General features: G+C 39.4%; 1 protein-coding gene across 2 annotated transcripts in view; it reads left to right on the top strand.

Annotated features, from left to right (window-relative positions):
• The window catches only part of LOC148337443 (semaphorin-4B-like), a 57319-nt gene that overhangs the window by 20460 nt on the left and 17992 nt on the right, over window positions 1-18867 (top strand). For both annotated transcript variants that reach the window (XM_088296432.1, XM_088296431.1), the window contains exons 2-4: window positions 3441-3867; window positions 17189-17349; window positions 17630-17692. In XM_088296432.1, coding sequence (XP_088152558.1) covers window positions 3747-3867; window positions 17189-17349; window positions 17630-17692 — 345 coding nt within the window. In that variant the 5' untranslated portion in view covers window positions 3441-3746. The remainder of the gene's footprint in view (window positions 1-3440; window positions 3868-17188; window positions 17350-17629; window positions 17693-18867) is intronic.

Genomic DNA, 18867 nt, shown 5'->3' on the forward strand with positions numbered 1-18867 from the left:
TAGTAGAAAATTTAATGCATACGTTTTTGTTTTTTTTTCCGGGTGAGGGAATTTCCGTTTGACAGAGGTCCGTAGTTGGGAATACTTACTGTATGTGCCTTGTGACTGACTGACTCCTAGTCTCGGGTATCCCCTACCTCTTGTCCAAAGTTCTTCTGACACTAGAAAATGGTTCAATTGATGTGATGCTTAACAGTCACGCTATTCCTGCCATGGGGAACTTGTCATGACCCGGTCCGATCCGTCAACCAATGAGGCTGTCGCGTTCCTTCCTTCATCCCAACAGATGTAGGTGTTCATATGGTGGCGCCTCCAGGGGAGGTTCTCAAGGTTAATGAATCTGTAGCTGCGAGCAATATGGCACCAGATTCCGTCCATTTATCCGTACGGTGCGTAGAGCGGAAGAGCTCTCTGCTTGATGAGACCAGAAGGGCTCCATGGCACTGAGAAGAAGAAGCCGCCATCGGAACATTTCCAACTGCATGGTGCAAATTGCCAGATTCCGTTCACAAAAGTAAGCCATTGTGCGAAAATATTTCTAGTGCAAATAAAAGAATTTTTGCTGTCTTGTCAGGACATTTGAAAATGAAAGTCACGTGATTGTCATTTGTTTTGTTTTTTTTTCAGTTTGTTGTCAGTTGCATTCTCATTACCAAGGTCTTATTCATGGGTCGTTGTGTTAACTGGATTCCCCAAATCCCCGTGTTTTTTTTTTTTTTTTCTTCAATTCTCTGAAAGCATATGATTCTTACATTCCGAGTAAGCTGGCGTGGTTGCTTTGGATGACAAAGCTGTCTCAGGCTACCGACTCTTCCGTTCATGCCAGGTGAAATCATTGTTGTTGGGCTAAAGCGACTCGCTGAGGTAACAAAAAGGTCAGGAGAAAAGTTTTGACACATTTTCTGTGCAGATTAAGCTCTCTTTAAAAAAAAAAAAAAAAAAATCGGAAAAGTGCCGGGAATCCTTCCCTGAAAGCTTTGGCTTTTCATTAAATATTCAAAGACTTTTCATGTTGAGTAATGAGATGCTCATGGAACACGGGGAACTCCAGTCAGGGAGTATCCTGGAGCTTGCAAGTTTGAGCTTGAATGGCAAATCACAATCTTATTGTGAATATTATGACTCCCTAGCCATTGTATTTCTACTTTACTGTTGACTCATTCTCTACCGGCCGAGTTAAAATAAATAAATAAATTAATTAATAAATAAATTAATTAATTAATTAAATAAACTAAACAAAAAAAGATCTTTGACGTCTTTAGCCGTCAATGGCACTAAATGAGTTAAACATTGAACAGTTGGACACATTTGTAGATGGGAAATTTTGGGTTCACCTGGAAAAGTGCATTTCTGGATTCATGATAAAAGCAGAATATCCGGAACGTGATTAATGCATATTATGATATTTCCATTCTATTCCTCTATTCATTTCTCGACCAAAACTCTCGTGTCTCGTCTCTCGGTACTATACCGACTATTGTTGGTAAACAGAACGGACACTTTAATACAATACTCTTATCATTGGAGTTATCTCATCTGCTTCCAATCTGCCACTCTGTGATCTCCAAATGTGCCTGCCAGCGAGAGCTGTGATCACCAGGAAGACTGCCATCGGCGCTCGCCAGACAACCGGGGGCCACTCACAGACCACGGCAGTTGCCCCCCCCCCCCTCTTACCCCCGTCTCCAGCCATCCTGCCCTGACAATGGATTTATTACCTGCCCCTTTGAATGAGCTCTTGAGGGAGCGTTTGCATTGATTTAAAAAAACAAAAAAAGATGCCCTCATCCAGAGATGCTATGCGCTGTGCTGTTTACTATCAAAACATTGGCGTCTCTGTGGGAGGGAGGTTACGTAGCATTACAGCAACATTTGTCATCTGTATTATGTCGCTATCTTTGTAATTCGGAAGCAGACAAATATTGCTGCTGCTCTTGTTTCATGTTTTAGAGCAAAAATATTCACCACTCATACGCAGATTGAATCAGTACGATTGATTCTGCGTGATTATACACCGAGACTAGAAGCGCATGGTTTTTGGAATACTCCCCCGGGTTGTATTTTTTTCCGATGTTCCTAGTTTAGATTAAATTAGGTTTGATTCAATTCTGTAATTACACAACATGTCGCAAGTTCAAGCGAAGTGTAGATTGCATCAGATGAGATGTTTTTAAGCAGAAATTAAATGGCATCTTCGATGTTTGGAGCCTGTGATGTCATCGTGATTGTCAACATGTATGTACGATTATTCTGAGGAATAATGTCGGAGAGCTATGTCGCGACTCAGAACACTCATACTCGAATCATCTTTCCCCAAAACATTTTTGTAGTGTTTTTTTAATAAGAACAATTCAGAGGTGGGCATGCCATCATTTCATTCCGTCACTGACGGGATGCCCGTTTTGCTGATGATTGACGAATCGTGGGGCACTTTTGAAAAATAACGGACTGATCAGTTTCACTGAAAGTTGGCCACGTGCATGTACCGCCTACGCCGCCACCTTCTCGAGCGATTTCGCAATGCAGTTTTTCAGTGCGAGGGAAAAAAAAAAAATCCCACGTTAAAAAATTTTATTATTGTACCTCTAATCACGTGCCCGTTAATTATTAGCGCCCTGATGTTCTTTGTACAACCGCCGTTGCCAACAAAACAGCACCTAATCTTCTGTGACAAGATGGGCGAATACAGAAGTGGAATCTTCGGCCCCAGGGTCATCTACTCTTTAGCTCACTCCACAGGTTTTGTTTTTAATGGGATGGAGGTCTGGAGGAGCAATTTTCAGTCTGAGAGTATCCTTTGCAATAAATATTGATTTTTTTTTTTTTTTGGGGGGGGGGGGGGATTTGAACATAAATACAAATGGGCAACGAGAATCTTCCGGAAGGATGTGGACGTGCGCTATAAACCAATAAAAGTCTCACAGCAGATGGTTTCATTGTGACTCTTTGATACAAATTACAGAGTTGTTTTTGGACTGTGGTTCTTTCATTAATCCTCATCACAGTCAAAAATGTTGCGCCAAGCTTCCAAATGATCATCTGTGGTTGCTAATGACGGCGTCATTTTATCCTGCAGGATTAAAAATTTGCAAAAAGTTTGTGACGCTACTGCGTGAGGTTGGTGCCAGCTGCGTGCATTTTCATGGAGTTGTTCTTTTGGCAGCGTGCTCAAAGAGTGGCCTCGCTTTGTTTTTTTGGCATCGCTGTAACAAATACATTTGCTCTTCAGGACAGAGGCTGCCCATTTTTTTTATTTATTTATTTTTTTGGGCAAAGTTGAAAAACTGAGAATCTCTTTAAATCTCGCCTTTGCAATAAAATCTTCAGCCAAATTTTCTCTTTTTGTTGTCAGAAACGGAACGTGTTGTTCTAGCTGAGCATGAATTCTCCCATGTTCTTGGATGGGACTTAAAACGAATTTCTCTCTGTTCTCTCCACAGATGACCACTGCTTGGGGTTTAGCACGGCTAACATCCACCCGCGAAAAACAAGCAGGCTTTTAATCCAGAAAGGATTCCTCGTCTTAGCGTGAAGAGTCTGCTCACTGTGCGAGGAGGACCTGTGGGAATACAAAGATCAAGTTAAGGCCACGTTCATTACCTCGCCGCATCCTTTCCCCCTCCTTCCAAAGATGCCAGCAAGGATAGAAAGCTGAGCTGCGGAGTCGGGTGGAGCTTCATGAATTCCGAGGAAAGTTAAAACAAACACTGTTCCTTCGTGTTTGTTGGCGTGAGGGTAGGATAACCATGTGGACATTAGCGGCAGGCACGGGCTACCTCGCGGTTGCCGCACTCCTATTGGCCCTCTGCGGCCAATCAGCAACCACCATGGACGACGACGTGATGCCACGGATCACTTTCCCATACAGTAAGTACCAAAACGAGCGTCTGGAACATCATACAGCTCAACATGGTTCAAAAATGTATCTTCTTCAATTTTTCTTCCAGAAATCTCATTCAGTGCCAGCCCGGGTAAAATGAATGTGATTTTTGACTTCTATACCCGTCAATGGCAGCGAATGAGTTATAAAGGAAGGAGTTTGGACAAAAAAAAATAAATAAAATAAAATAATGATAATTGCATGTGGGAAGGCTTTTTTAAGCCGTTTATTCAACAATAAAATACATAACACACTCACACTGGAGCTGCTGCCAGCCACCGCTCACACCCTGACACTCACGCAAAGTGGCCATCGTCACAGGAGCTCATAAAACCTGTAAATATTTTAGGATTCTGCATATTTTTAATTTTCATTTACTAATGTTTAACCATTACAGATTGGTAAAAAAAAATGTCGATGCCAGTGTTGGACTGAGCTCAATAATGCAGAGCAGTTGTGGATGTCGCTTAGGTTCCGTCATGTTGGGCTTCTTGAGATGGCGAACTCGTTGAAAGTGATGAGTTAATCAGTTCCATGCAATCCACAGAATACGAGAATCAAGACCATAATTGATATTGCAGCTTTATGAAAATGTTCTGATTCTCATCAAGGCTCAGCCATCTGCAGTGAATGTGAACTCGAGCCTTCATTTGCAGCAGAGAATTGCCGTGATGAGCGAGGGGTCCCGGAATAAATGCCTGCCAGGACCAGGTGTGCACATGCCCAAATAAAATGTGTGAAATCATGATCAGGAATGGATCCACTTCGATCCTCATGGGAACATGAATATGAACCGCTTACTGTAAAGAAATATGTCTCTGCCGAGTGCATGGAGGCCACTGTATACTAGTGCTCATTACTGCCACCTATAGAACTGGAGTGGAATTGTAATTTTTGCAGTGTTTCAAGTTGACAACCAGGGTATACATTTTTAAATTTATTCTTATTTTTTTTTATGACACCCATTCACTCACCACTCAGGTTTTTTTTTTTTTTTTGACAAACAGGCATTTTCGCTCACATTGGCATATATGGCCAATTAAGAGTCTTCCATAAGATAATATGTTTGCTTATGAAAGGCATGATTACCATATTTTCTGGACTATACGGCGCACCTGTGTATATAAGACGGCAACAACTCTGGTTATTAAAACAGAACAGACCCAGGAGAAAAAAAATAATCAAGACTTATTTAGCGTATTTTCTGAACTATAGAGCGCCCCTGCTGGTGAAAAGAAAAATCCACAAAAAAGCCACACCGTTATATTAGCTGGATGGTTCAAAATCTAGGAAAAAAATAGCGGCCTATCATTCGGAAAATAATCACCTTTCAATGTCATTATAATTCCTCAAATTCAAGTTAACAGACTATACCCATCCTGCATTAGAACGTCACTTATTACGGTACACGGTTGTTGATCGTTAGCTTGCGCAAACTTAAGTAGACTCAGTGAAAGAAAATGCAGCCAGTAGAAGTTGCCTCTTTCTTCTTTGGATATTTAACCTATCATGACATGGATAAAAAAAAAAGAAGGTGTGTGCGATCATGATCTCAATTCAAAGTCCTCTTTAGAAAACCGGTGCTTTGGCCGCAAGCTAATATTCATTCTATAGCGCATCCTTTCTCTCGCTTTAGCCATTTAACTACTTTGTCAAACTCCTAACTGGATTACGCTAAGTCACTTTGCAGAAACAATTGAAAAAAAACTTGAATAACTGGCGTGCACCGCATCATCTAAAACATGTCACCGCTGTAAAACTTTCACGATGGTCATAATTGGATGCATGGAAAAAAGGGGGGGGGGAACTTTCCCTCCCTTAAAGTGAACTTTTTCCTGGAAAGATGTTTTTTCTTTTTTTTTTTTTGTCCTTCCTCCATTCACTACCATTCTCCATGCCTCTCTCCTAATGAGCAGGCTAATCTCTCAAGTGCGCCCAGTGGAGGTTTTTTTTTGTGTGGCGGCTGCGGCGGAAGAGCTCGTCTGTTATTCATTAGGGCCGCACAAAGGATCATGGGAGTAACGTTGGGCATGCGGCGTGTTTTTCATTATCACAAACGTCTCTCGAGCCCGGAGACGTTTATTTATTTCTTAGCTAGCATCAACAAGGAGTCGTTCCGAGTTTTGAACTTGAGAAGATTTGAGGTGGTTGTTTTTCACCGCTGTGATGGTAAAAACCTCACTTGTGTTTGCGTATTTTAGCTCTGGATACTATTTCATGTGGACTTTTCACGTTGTCTGTTCCCTGCTGCTGCACAAACTACCATTTTGACATTGACCGAAAAAGAAATGTTTAACGTCCAAATGTTATCCTAGAAAACAAATATGTTAATGTTACTGACCTACGGAACTAAGTCCATTTGAGTGGTTGGGTATTTTTGCATTAAAGGGGAAATATTACGGAAAATGGAGTTGAAAATGCACAAATAGCTGGTTGTCAAGAGTGCCTGACTACCTGTTGAGTGGAAAATTGCACAACAAAGTGAATCTTTTGTTATCTGCGTATTTTTCAAAATGTGTCTGAGTGTAAGCTACTCCGAATTTTACTTTACATAATAACCAACGCCACGCTGAGTTTCTCTCCCTGTGATTGGGCAGCTCGGCTCCTAGATCCACTTTTGCAAGCGATGGCCGGAGTCGAGCTGCAACGCTCCAGAGAAGCACTATTATGTCAACAGCAAAAGTTAAGCACAGCTGCAGTATTAGCGCAGATTAGCATAAATTGTTAGCGATGTCATGGTGTACAATCAAATCGTATTGGGTTTATCTTTTTATTTTTTGTGGTAGTTTCTGGACGTGGAGGGGTGGACATCTGCTCTGGTGGGAGTTTTAGTCTCCAGATGTCTTAACACCATAAAACGGAGCTAGATTTGTTGCTTGTTGCTTTTGTGTGTGGTTGTGTGTGTGGGGGGGGGCAGTAAGGGGGGGGATAATTACCAGAGGTTTGTAAGTCACTTACTATGAGTGGGAAAAACTCACAAAATATTTGCCACGCTGCTAACTTCGTTATGACACACCTTAGCTTTGTCCCTTGTTGCAATGCTAAAGTTTTTTTTCGCACTGCGCTTAGCAACGAGAACCCCGCCTTTGACCAGCCCATTCATTGCGTATGCGCTCAAGGGTGCAACGTGGACTGACTCCTCGTTAGCATGAGTTTAAATATGATTGCACACCTGTGATACCACATTATTTTTGTGTTTTTATTTACTAACCCTCTCGAAAAAGAAAAAACAAATTTCAAGTGTCTTGCGCGGGTTATATCATGTTAATTATCTTGATCTAATTTATATCACCAAAAACCTGGAATTTGAGCAGGTCTTTGTAGACTTTATATATACATCACTGCATATGAACAATTGTGGTTGGCCGCAACTATGTATTTGTAGTTCCTACATTCTCAATCCTACATTGGAATGCATTATTTACGCGAGTGAGGCACATATTTGACAGCTATTACCGTTTGCGCCTTCTACGCATCTATAATCAGCGCACACGGTGTCCTTTCCCCTCATATGTTATCTTTACATTGTCCGTATATTGTGCGCCGGATCTCATGCATGCTAATCCAACGACCTTGGCAGCATGCAAACAGCGAAGGCAGACTGCCCGTGTTTTCAGGCCCAAATACTCGTGTCCTTTTTAGACATGCTCCGATGCCCTCCTAAAACCTGGTGAGGACACGCCTACTGATCCTGAAAGAAATGCAGAATGTGAACCCACTAGTACTCAACAAGCGCTCGTGTCCAACACCACCAATGGCCGCGACAATGGGAGCGTAATTGCGGCACTTGAGCTACGGAGCTTTGGGCTGTGCACAAAAAAAAAAACAGAATAGGTGATTTTGAGAGTTGTGAATCCTGAATACGAGGTAACACCGTGTACCATTTAAAAATAACTAAATAAATTAATTTTAAAAAAAATACATATATATATATATATATATATATATATATATATATATATATATATATATATATATATATATATATATATATATAAAAATTAATTAAAAAAATATATAAATTAATTAAAAAAAAAATATATATATATATATTTGTTTTTTAATTTATATATATATATATATATATATATATATATATATTTATTTATTTATTTATTTATTTAGTAAAGAAATATATGATCTTCCTTAACCAACAATTCATTTGAGATCTTTTTAACCTGTCTGCATTGTCAACCAAGAACCGAGGAGAAGCCCACTGATCCCGAAAGAAAGGCAGTCTTCAGACCCCCGCTAGCATCGGTGACACAAATGCTCGCATCCGACTCAACAATGCTCGTGACAATAGCGACGTAATTGCGACACGGTTTTAATGGCCTCATCCCCCCTTTTTTTATACGCTCCAGAGCATGTTGAGAAAAGTTCCATGGTGACACATTTCAACAGCTTGATTGGCGCAGAATAGCAGGCGGCGAGAAGTGACCTTGTAGCTCTTAATTAAGGTGGACACACAAGGAATGCGAGGGTCATGACACTCATTTTTAGGGATCGCTGCGTTAGTTTTTTCTGTTTTTTTATTTTTGGGCTGGGATTTTGTTGCAAAGGGGGTGACGCAAATGTGGGATTTATGAAGTCTGGGCAACATTTCGCAACAAGTCATTTTATTTTACGACGACGAGACATATACAGTGTTTCTGGGTTTTTTTTTCCACGGGGATGCTCCACTTGAAGCACAATTAGTGTTCAGCATGCACATGCACTTTTTGGTTACGATTTTACAGATTAGCATGAATCAAAAATGACAACTTCCCCTTGAATTTGCTGCATCCAACGTCGCTTACACGGCTTCACATGCTGTTAATATTAACGTTTGGCCTGTAGAAGCCGTTTAAAGCTTCCAATGTGACGCAACTGTTTGGATCTATTCATCTTTTTCCACCTAATTGCCGTTCGTTTGGCTTTTCATTCGCTTTGCTGCAAATTATTGCAATATACCAGATAGCGTTCAAATATGTTCTCCCTGGACTGTCAGGGCATTGGAGTGATGGGATTTGGCGATTACGGAGTGCTTTGATCTTCTGGCAATGCCGTGACATTATTGCATTTCTGTTTCGATAAGCCAAAGTGGTAAATGATAACGATATCTGAATTCATCTAAAAATAAGCGTTTATCGCCAAATATCGTATTCATCAAAATTGTACTTCACAACATTGCTTTTTTTTTTTTTCTCTGCTCAACTTTCTCGTGGTTGCATGTGGAAAGCCGGTTTACATTTTTTTGCACTAGTATCCTCTTTGTCCTTGCAAGTAAGACAATTCAATGCATTAGTAGTGCAACAGTGTCTTACAAGTGAAGTTTTCCTCATTACAACTCATTTACTGCCATTGACGGCAAAAGACCCGTCAAACCTGAAAATAATTAAATGAAAAAACCTTGTTCATGTTTTATTTTCTGAATACTGCGGTGTGTCAAAGACAGATATTTTGTTGTAATCCTTTTGTTCACTTTTATTTCAAATTAAATGTATTTTTTTTCTCAAATGAGGTGAGGTTCCAAAAACACTGGTCCGGCCCCTCTGTCAAATTTTAGAACCCATTGTGGCCCACCAATCAAAAAGTTTGCCCACCCCTGGTCTATACTTCGATGACCTATGCTAAGATGCCATCAAGGCGTTTATCAGAACGCAGCCCCTCCCCCTCCCCTCGGCTGAGATAATTGGACCTAACGGCATAGCAGTGTGCTCACGGCGTACGGTGACAGGAAGCGGTGGCGGCGGCGGTGGGGCGGTGCGGCTCGCTCAGCGTTAAAAGCTTCCAGCTGTTTGAGTAGCGCGTGCACCAAACCATCAGCAGGCGACGTTCCGACCAGCACCGACCGCCCGTCCGCTCGCTGGGCTTACTTTGCGGTGCGTGTGCAACCAGAGTGGCAGACTACTGCGCAACTCATCATTACACACACACACACACACACACACACACACCCACGTTAGTGGGTCTGTATGCTGCGTTAGCACTTAGGCCTTAATCACATGGCTGCTTCCAGAGAGTGCACTTAGCAAGCGGCACAAACCATCTGCAGGAATGTGCAACTCACTTAGATTGTGAATGTTAAAATACGTACACAGCCGCAGTTGTATGCTCAAAAGTATTGGGACGGTTGGCAAGTCAACTTCCACGGAGTGGCGATGGAAAGTCTTCGCCTTTGTGGCTCTGACAACATCAACTTTTCTGGGGAGACATTCAACAAGTTTTTTAATATCACTGACAAGTTAATTTATATTATAAAATGACAACAATAAAGTCATCGCGTCGTACCCTCTCGGACTTTAAATCGGAATCCTGCTGAATTGAACCAAATTGAGTCATTCCACTTTAAGAGGAATAAACCGGCCTAGAATCGTCAAGATCCGTTTTAAATTGTCTTTTATTGTAAAAGACGCACAACTCTAATTGGTCATTTATTAGTCGCAAATAGTGAAACAATGCCAGAAAATGACACTTCCTTTAAAAGAAAATTGCCTTTATGCAGTGGTACCTTCACTCAGTTTTTCAAGTTGCTAGGCATTACTTTTGAATTTTTTTAGCTTTGTATTGCAAAAAAGACACAATCATGCAATTGGCCACACCCCTTGAAGGCACACATGCAACCAATTTCCTATTTTTCTTCATTAAAAACACATCATAGAAAATGATGGTTGTTTTTGGGAGGCTGCAACAAATTCAAGTCAGTTTTGACTGGATCTCTCTGTTAATGTCCACGAACAACTCAGGCAAAGTTTGGCTCCTCCCTCGCATACAAAGCTTGTCTCTCAGTCTAGATGTACCCACTTCAACATATTTCCAATTATTGTACTAAAATTCTATTCAGCTAAGGCTTTCGTGTCATCATTTGCCTTCCTAAGACATTTCGGAAAGAGGACAAAAGTGTAACTGGAGGATCATCGAGCATGCTTCTCATGTTGTGTTAGCATTTGCATGAGTTCTAGAAGAATTCAAAACAATTGGCACACTTGTAATCATTCCCAGTAAATGTTACTTGTGTTTTTAGTTTTTTTTTTTTTTTTAATTTTCCTTCAAGTCCAGTACTCTCTTTGCTGCCTGTTTAAGTCATTCAATCATCACTTCATTGAGTTGCTAGGCTCTGGTTGCCGTGACAACCGCCTTGTATATGCCGTCCGTCAACAGCGTTCTGAGCACCAATCAGCACCTCATTTTTCCTCTGGCATTCTTTCGCACAACATGGCATCCGGTGGCTTTCCGTGTGTATTCCCGAGTTGTGGGGCTTCACCTCCTGGCGCCTCGTCGTCAGGCGAGCACAGACAAATCTTTTTTTTTTTTTTTTTAAACATGTTACACGTCGGAATAAGCCGCTTGCATGCCACAAAGGCGTACAAATTCCACCTCGGGTAGACTTCCAGCAGATTGACACCTGAGAGAGTCTAATGACAGAGCTGAGCATCACATCATCCTGCTATGCTGTCATCTTTGTGTGTGTTGATTCTGCAGAGGGGTTAAGTCCATCCGTTTAAGCCTCATCTCGTGCCCGCGTTCTATTTACTTGTCATGACGCGACACCTTCGACGTTGCTTCATCAACATTCAGCGAGCATTAGGCGCTGCCAGGCTGTGTTTGTTATCTATGAAGTGCAGCTGTCTCTCACTGTGATGCGCACACACAACTCCATATAATGAACATAATTGTGCAAAAGACACACTAAAGAGCACATTAGGAGTGCATAAATCTCAGGTTGCGATAAGGCACTGATGATATTTAGTACATGCGTTTGTCGATTTATTTCATTATGGATAATTATAGATTAGAGGTGCTTACTATACATCTTGTCGACTTATTTTGGTTTGATAGTGTTGTGGTATATGACATTTGGATGAAAACAATTAATGATCTGGAATGCCCTCATTAAGGCCTTTAAAATGAGGCGTCACTCGATGTGGTTTGTTGTAAAGTCCATTTTTCAATTATGAACCATATTTTGGGGTAACAATGTTCTCTTATTACCGTTTATTGATTCTGTAATTGCAGATTTGTAAATAATTCATCAAGGCTGTTAATATGAGGTACGACTTGATGCCGTTTGTTGCAAATTAATTTTCGCATGGAAGGTCAGAAGCAACCACCTCTTGGTTGCACGACTGAATGATAAAAAGTTTTCCTTGCTTTGTTTTGAAGCCTGTGTCGTGTCGTCCAACTGAATGATACGGAAATTAATGTTCGTCTGTGCTACTTGGTCAGTCAATCAAAAGTAAGCGTCGTCATATTGGTAAGGGGAGAAATGCGAATACTGGATGCTTTTACACTGTGCAGGTGTACCTAATGAAGTGTCCAAAGCTGCAGATAGCTGCCTCGTGCTGCTTTAGTCAACGCGAGCAATGTTTACAATCAGGCCTCGCAGGAGTAATTAGCAGCCCCACCCTCGGCGCTACTCGGCGATACAAAACATCTGGAATGCGATGTGCAGCTGCGTGTGCGTGCATGTGCGATTCTCTTTTGTATGCAAACTGATTTTTTTGTTAGGTGGAGTTTAGCTGCGATGCGAACCAAGAGGCCTGGACCTATCCAAGAATGTATTTAATTCCTCAAAAATGTGGCGTTCGTACGGATGTTGTTTTTCCTGCTTTACGAACATGTCAGCATCTGCTTCACTTTATGGTTTGGCATGCATTTTTTTTTTTTTTTTTGCGGATGACATCATCAGTAATGCTTGCATTAAAATGCATTGTTTGGATTGTCGTGCCGTATTTTTGATGGGCTACGGAGGGTGTATCCTGGGAGCGAAATTGAACGCTATCAGATGCAAGATGATGTAGTGTATGTATGAAGAGGTGAGCATATGGATACTCAAGCCGATATAATTTACATATTTACTAGAGCCGCATTTGAAAGCTCGCCATTCCATTCCAGTAGTCAAAATGAGAGTGTGTATCTCATTGTCTTGCGGACAGTTTGCACATGTCGAGCAGCTGAGCCTTCACTTGCTGAGTTATACGACTTGCTACTAGCATCCTTTATTTATTGATTTGATTTTACAAAGTCAATAGTTTGCTGGAATTCAATTTTACCTGATTTACTCCGAACTTCCACATTTTGAACATGTCTTCGGGCAGTGCATAAAGCAGGTCCATAAAAGCAAACTTGGATGATTATCTAAAAATACTTTAAGTGCTTAGCTTTTATTTTATTTTATTTTATTTTATTTTATTTTATTTTATTTCTTTGTTGGCACAGATATAATTTGAGAAATTTCAATTTCTTTAAATAAATATTTTAAGTGCTAAACATGAGCTTATTTAATTTTATTTGATTTATTAACATTCAGCCATTTTATATATATTTTAAGCCCTTAATAAGTGCTTCTTTATTTTATTTTATTTAAAAAATGTATATATTTATTTGAACTTTAATTTATTTATATATCAACTGTATGTTTTTTTTCCAAAGTACTGAACCAAAATTTCTAGTTTTATTCAATTCTCTCTCTCTCTCTCTTGCTCTCTCACTCTCTCTCTCTCACTCTCTCTCTCATTGCATTGTGCATCAAAGTTATTAGATTATTGTTTTATGAACTCTAAGTGCCATGTCAGTGTATGAAGGAACTTCTATCCCCCCCCAAAAAATATTTATTTTCCTGAACTGTATTTTATTTATTGCTTACAAATGATCATCTGACTGAATGGACAAAACTTTCCACAGACGCACTTGAATATCTTCCATGCAGAAGTGGAAAGGACGGGGTCAATGTTAGTCTCAGTCTCACTTTGTGTGGGTGTGATGACAAAGACTGGGTCCATATTCAGGAGTGTCCATTGGCAACCGGTGGCTAATTTTGTGCACGTTGGAGCCGGCAGTATTGATGATAAGTGCGGCACTGAGCAGAGGTGAAGAGCTGAGGTTGGCAGGCGGCTGATGAAACAAGAGGCTGATTCATTTCATGGATCATGGATGTGTAGTCGGGCTGGCAGCGTGGCCTCTCTCACTCGCTCCAACCTGCACAATGACCTCTTCAAGACACAGTTAAGGATTGCACTTTTTTAGGTTGACCTCTCAATGTTACCACGACGACCGTCTTTAACGATGTCCATTCCTCAATAGCGCAACTTTCATGAGTTTGCTCTCCTCGGCTTTTTATGCCATTGTCTCCAGTGATGTATGTCAGGGTGTTCATGTGCTCGAGGGAAGCTGTTATTTATTTATTTTATTTTTTTCAGTGACTGGCCAGAACCCAGGGGACAATCAGGCTTGCAGTGATGAGAGGGGGTCATTAAAGTGATTTAATATGTTTAAGTGCTTTTATTTAGCTGTCAAGTTTTATTATGTTGGATTGTAATTTCTTTTTTCTTACCAGCAGGTTTAAATAGTTTTTACATTTGTGTTATTTCCTTCCTTCTTATCATTGTTTCTTTATTTCATTTGAGCAGTATTTAATATTTTATTTATTACACATATATATATTTTTTATTTTCCTCACTTTTTTCTTAATTAATTAAATATCTCAAACATCTATAGAGAAGTTGTATTTTATTTTGTTAATTTTATATTTAAATACCAACATCACTCTCATTTGAGAAGTGTTAAACTGAATTATTTTGAAAGGTGCTAATCTGGTTTTGTTTTTCTGCATTTATTTTTGTATTTAATTAGATTTTATTTTATTTCCGCTGATTTGTCAAATCTTAAACTTTTATTTTATTTTTTGGCATTGATCTCATTTGATCATTTTTAATGTGATTTAATGGTTTATATTTGTACATTTTGATTTGGAGCATATTTATTGTCCTTTATTTTGTCTGGCATAATTTTCTCATTTTATTCTGTACAGTTAATTTTATGTATTTTTCTCCGTTTTATTTTCATTTCGTTGTCACCATTTGACAACGTCGAATTTCTTAACAAATGTTTCTATTGGTGCCATTTAAGGATGCTTTTTTAAATCTGTGCTTTATTTTATTGTGATTTTCCCGCTCTCAATGACAGCAGGAGAACAGGAAATATTTTTTTTGTCCCTTCTTCTTCAATAAATTGCGTCCCAGCCTATAGACTTTAACGACAGGCTTTCTCTACATTGACTCCAGATGTTGCAGAATCTTCAGCAAAGTGAGCGCTTTTGGTTCGGAAAAGTCCTTGAAATGTGATGTTTTGGACAAGATGAGTCTTGTGCAGCTGGCTCTCTTTCTTTCCTACTTTGGAAGACCTGATTTTCTTGCCAAAGTGCTTTGAGTGTTAGTTGAAATGCAGCAAATACTCACGTTAATTAGTTGTTTATCTTATTTGGACAAGCGGCGTTTTGGCGTTGGTGTCATGTTCAGTTTTTGTATTACTATGTTTACACTGAGATGGAAAAGGGAAGGAAACATTGAATGTAGGAAGAAACTTGATCGAATATACAATCAAATAATATTGGAAATTTGTACAGTATCTGTGCATCCCTTATAGTTTGTTTGTAGCGTAGTAATTAAATCGTGGAAAAATCTCTACTGTCAGAACCGTGATGATTGATGTGGTCTTTTTTTTTTTTTTCTATTTTATTTTATTTTTTTTAATTTTAGTACATGTCCCCACTCCCATCAACTACTTATCATTTTTATAGAACATTAAATCTTTTTAAGATTATTTATCAGATCCAAGATTTACTTGAAGTTCCATACTCAAACTTGTTACCTCCCGATCTACAATTTGAACTGTCTGTGATCCCTCATGTATGGCCAGGCATCGCTGTTATGTTATTACCATCTTATTAGCGCACATTTCTTTGCACTCCTCGAATAATTTCAGCCATCCTTTTCAAAATGACAGGAATTCTTAAACTGTCAAGGAATGAATCATATTGATTTTAAAAGGTCTTCGAGGTCTTTGCCGTTGGTGTTAAAGTATGTTGAGTTCACTCGGCATGTTGCTTCTTGCTCACTAACCAGTCACAGTTGGGTTTTTATTTTTCCTGGCGATCTTGTTCAAGCTGTCAGATTGTGTCTTGAGTTTGAATGGCATCAGATCCAAGATTCTCTGTTCCCTTTCACCTCTTAACCTCTGACTGTTAGTTGTTTTTTTTTTTTTTTTTAAACAAATGTTTAACATTCCAAGACTTGTTTTTCTTCGCTAAAGCAAGAAATCCAATGAATTTAATATGACACGCAAAGCGATGAAAGTAGCTGGCATCAACAGACGTATTAGTACATTTTCTTTCTTCTCTGCCTGCCAAATGTGTGGTGGGGTGTATCAGCATGCTTATCACAGAGGAAGATGTGAGCGTATTGCATATTAATGTCACAATTCCATGCCTGAATTCCACATTGCTGGCTGATAAAGGCTGCTAGCTGCCATTAGTTGACTTCAAGTGGTTAGAAACAAATCTTGGCAAATATTTTTTCCGCCGGAGGTGTTTTTGAGTGTAAGCCTCGTTGGGCTGTCTGACTGGAGCAACGACATGCGGTACAACGTGATTTTTTTTGCAAAGTAACAAAGATAGCCACAGGCTCTGAAAAATGTTTGTTGCAATTTGTCTGGATTGTAAATGTTAAATTTAAAAAATATTCCAAGATGTATTGACTATTTAGGCGACAGATTTTACAATATTCCATTTTTAATTCAGTTTCACTGTTGGAGCTTGAAAATGATTAGTGATGATGGCTTATAAATGATTCTTGGTACAATTTAGCTGCTTTCCAGTTTAGTTTATTTATTTATTTATTTTTTGCTGCTTTGACAAAATAAAAAAAACAGCCAATTTCTCGGTTTGCTGAAATTGTGCATGTTCGGCGGGGCTGTCCATTGCAAATTAGCCAAACCATATCTTGCCACATTTACTGGCAGGCTAATTTCCAGTCCAACTTTTGCAACCATGATGACCAGAGACAAAACCAGAGCTTCACGGTCTGCCTCTTGTCATCTCTGCGTCAAGTTTATGCGTAACGATGCGTTAGATCTCGTGCATGCCTAATGTCGAAATGAATGTCCGTATTAATGTCAAAGAAAACAAAAAAGAATATAAAAAATATAGATTATTTATTGACGGTTTCTTTTAGGTTGCTACAGAAAAGATTTGAAGACTTAAAAAAAAAAACACTGCCATCTACTGTAGTGGATGTGCATTGTTTTTTTTGTTTTTTTGTTTTTTTTATTCTGGTGCGGCAAAAAAAAAAAACCTCTGCCCCTCCAGATATATATAGAAGCCATTCTTTTCATAATATGTCCACGTTAATAATTGATCCGCCCTTTAAGTGACCTCCTGAGTGCTTTTCACATTACCGGGCTGTGCATGATCTTTTGTTTTTTTGTTTTTTTTTTTTTTTGCAATATTTGTAATACAATAACAACGCTGTGTGCATACGTGTCCTGCAGATGCGAAGGAGAGATCGGCCAAGAGGTTTTCTGCCGAGGGCGTCTTCAATTACACATCGCTGCTGCTCAGCCAGGAGGACGACATGCTGTACGTGGGGGCCCGGGAGGCGCTGTTTGCCCTCAGCCTCTCCGACATCAGCAGGACGAAGCTGCAGAAGAATGTGAGTGCAACCTGTACTGCTGTGCAAGTCAAATTTGCCGCATAAGCAATCATGGGAATAGAATTCAACTTTATAAATCTGTTGTGTCTATAATATTGTAATTCTAATATTTTTGGCATATACGTTTGTACTGATATTTTTTACATATTTTTATTCTGTACTAATTGTAGCAGATTTTTCAACATCAGGTGAACTATGAATTTTTCAAAGCACATGTTCCTGGTTTTTTGTTGTTGTTGTTTTTTTTAATGATTTATTCAGACGTTTTTTTGGCCTTCAGCTGACTTGGGCTACTCCGCTTGGAAAGAGAGAAGAGTGCAGCTTCAAAGGGAAGAACCTCGAGGTGAGATGAAAGTTGATAACAAAAAAATAACAAAAAGTTGCCAGTGCATTATTTTTATTATTTTCTTGTATAATGTGTTTGGCATGTTCAGGAATTAATTGATTCAAACGCACACTGACCTCTGCAACTTGAGCATTGAGTTCAGGAATTTGGGCTTCAGATAGTGTAGTTGTTCACATAGCTCACTGCCATGCAGATTGGAAATCAGTCAACAGTGTCAAACACCTTTTGCCCTAATTCTGGTGCTGGAACCTTGAAGATTGGCAACAAATGGACCACAGGGAGTGTAGTAGTTCACATTCGGGAGCGACCGATCGGTTAATCAGTCGATATTCTGTCTTTTAAAATTGGCAACGAGGGTATGATTTATTGCAATTTTTTTTCTTTCCCCTTTTATTTTTTTTTTTTAACACGTTAATATATTTGGGCCCACGAGAATGATGATGACATTTAAACAGCGCCACCCATTACAAAAGGACAAAGTATTGTAAAACTGTCAAATTATCTGCCTGTTATTCATATTTGTTGTTTACGGACTCCCTCCCAATATTTTTTTTTTTTTTTAACTGATTCACTACCAGCCAAGTAAAAAAAAAAAAAAAAATGGATCGTTGACGTCTTTAGCCGTCAATGGCAGTAAATCAGTTAAATTAATCAATTAATTGTCCCATTAATTGCATATTGGACTTTTATTCTGTCTCTGTCGGAATAAGCATCCTTCTAAAAAAAATAAATAAAATAAAATAAAAAAATATCCACATCCACATTTAACTAAAATGTACGGTCAGGAATGAGACCCCAAGTAGTGTCGTGGTTAACATCGATGACTGTCATGCAGATTTGCAGTCAGTCCTGGGTGTAAATTTTCTTCTCATTCACCATTCAAATTGAGTCAGCGAGGAAATCCTTGGCTTTTACCTAATGGTAAAACGTGGAACAAAAAATTTGGAACGGGTTGCCACAGGCTTACTTATACATTCCGTATAGAATTTTAATACAGCCTTTTGGTGTCACCTTCGACGATTATGTTTTCAAACTCTTCCACATTCATCAGGTGTACATGGGGAAATTCTCCTTTTTTTTGACGTATCTTCGTGCTCCCTTGTCATACAAGCTGTTGTATCCTCAGGCGACAAGGGCCTGCTAATCTACGCGCAACACGTCGGTTGTGCAGT

The sequence above is a fragment of the Idiotropiscis lumnitzeri genome, chromosome 5 (assembly GCF_059441095.1).
Source record: "Idiotropiscis lumnitzeri isolate Australia: NSW breed Sydney's pygmy pipehorse chromosome 5, RoL_Ilum_1.0, whole genome shotgun sequence".
Taxonomy (NCBI): Eukaryota; Metazoa; Chordata; class Actinopteri; order Syngnathiformes; family Syngnathidae; genus Idiotropiscis; species Idiotropiscis lumnitzeri.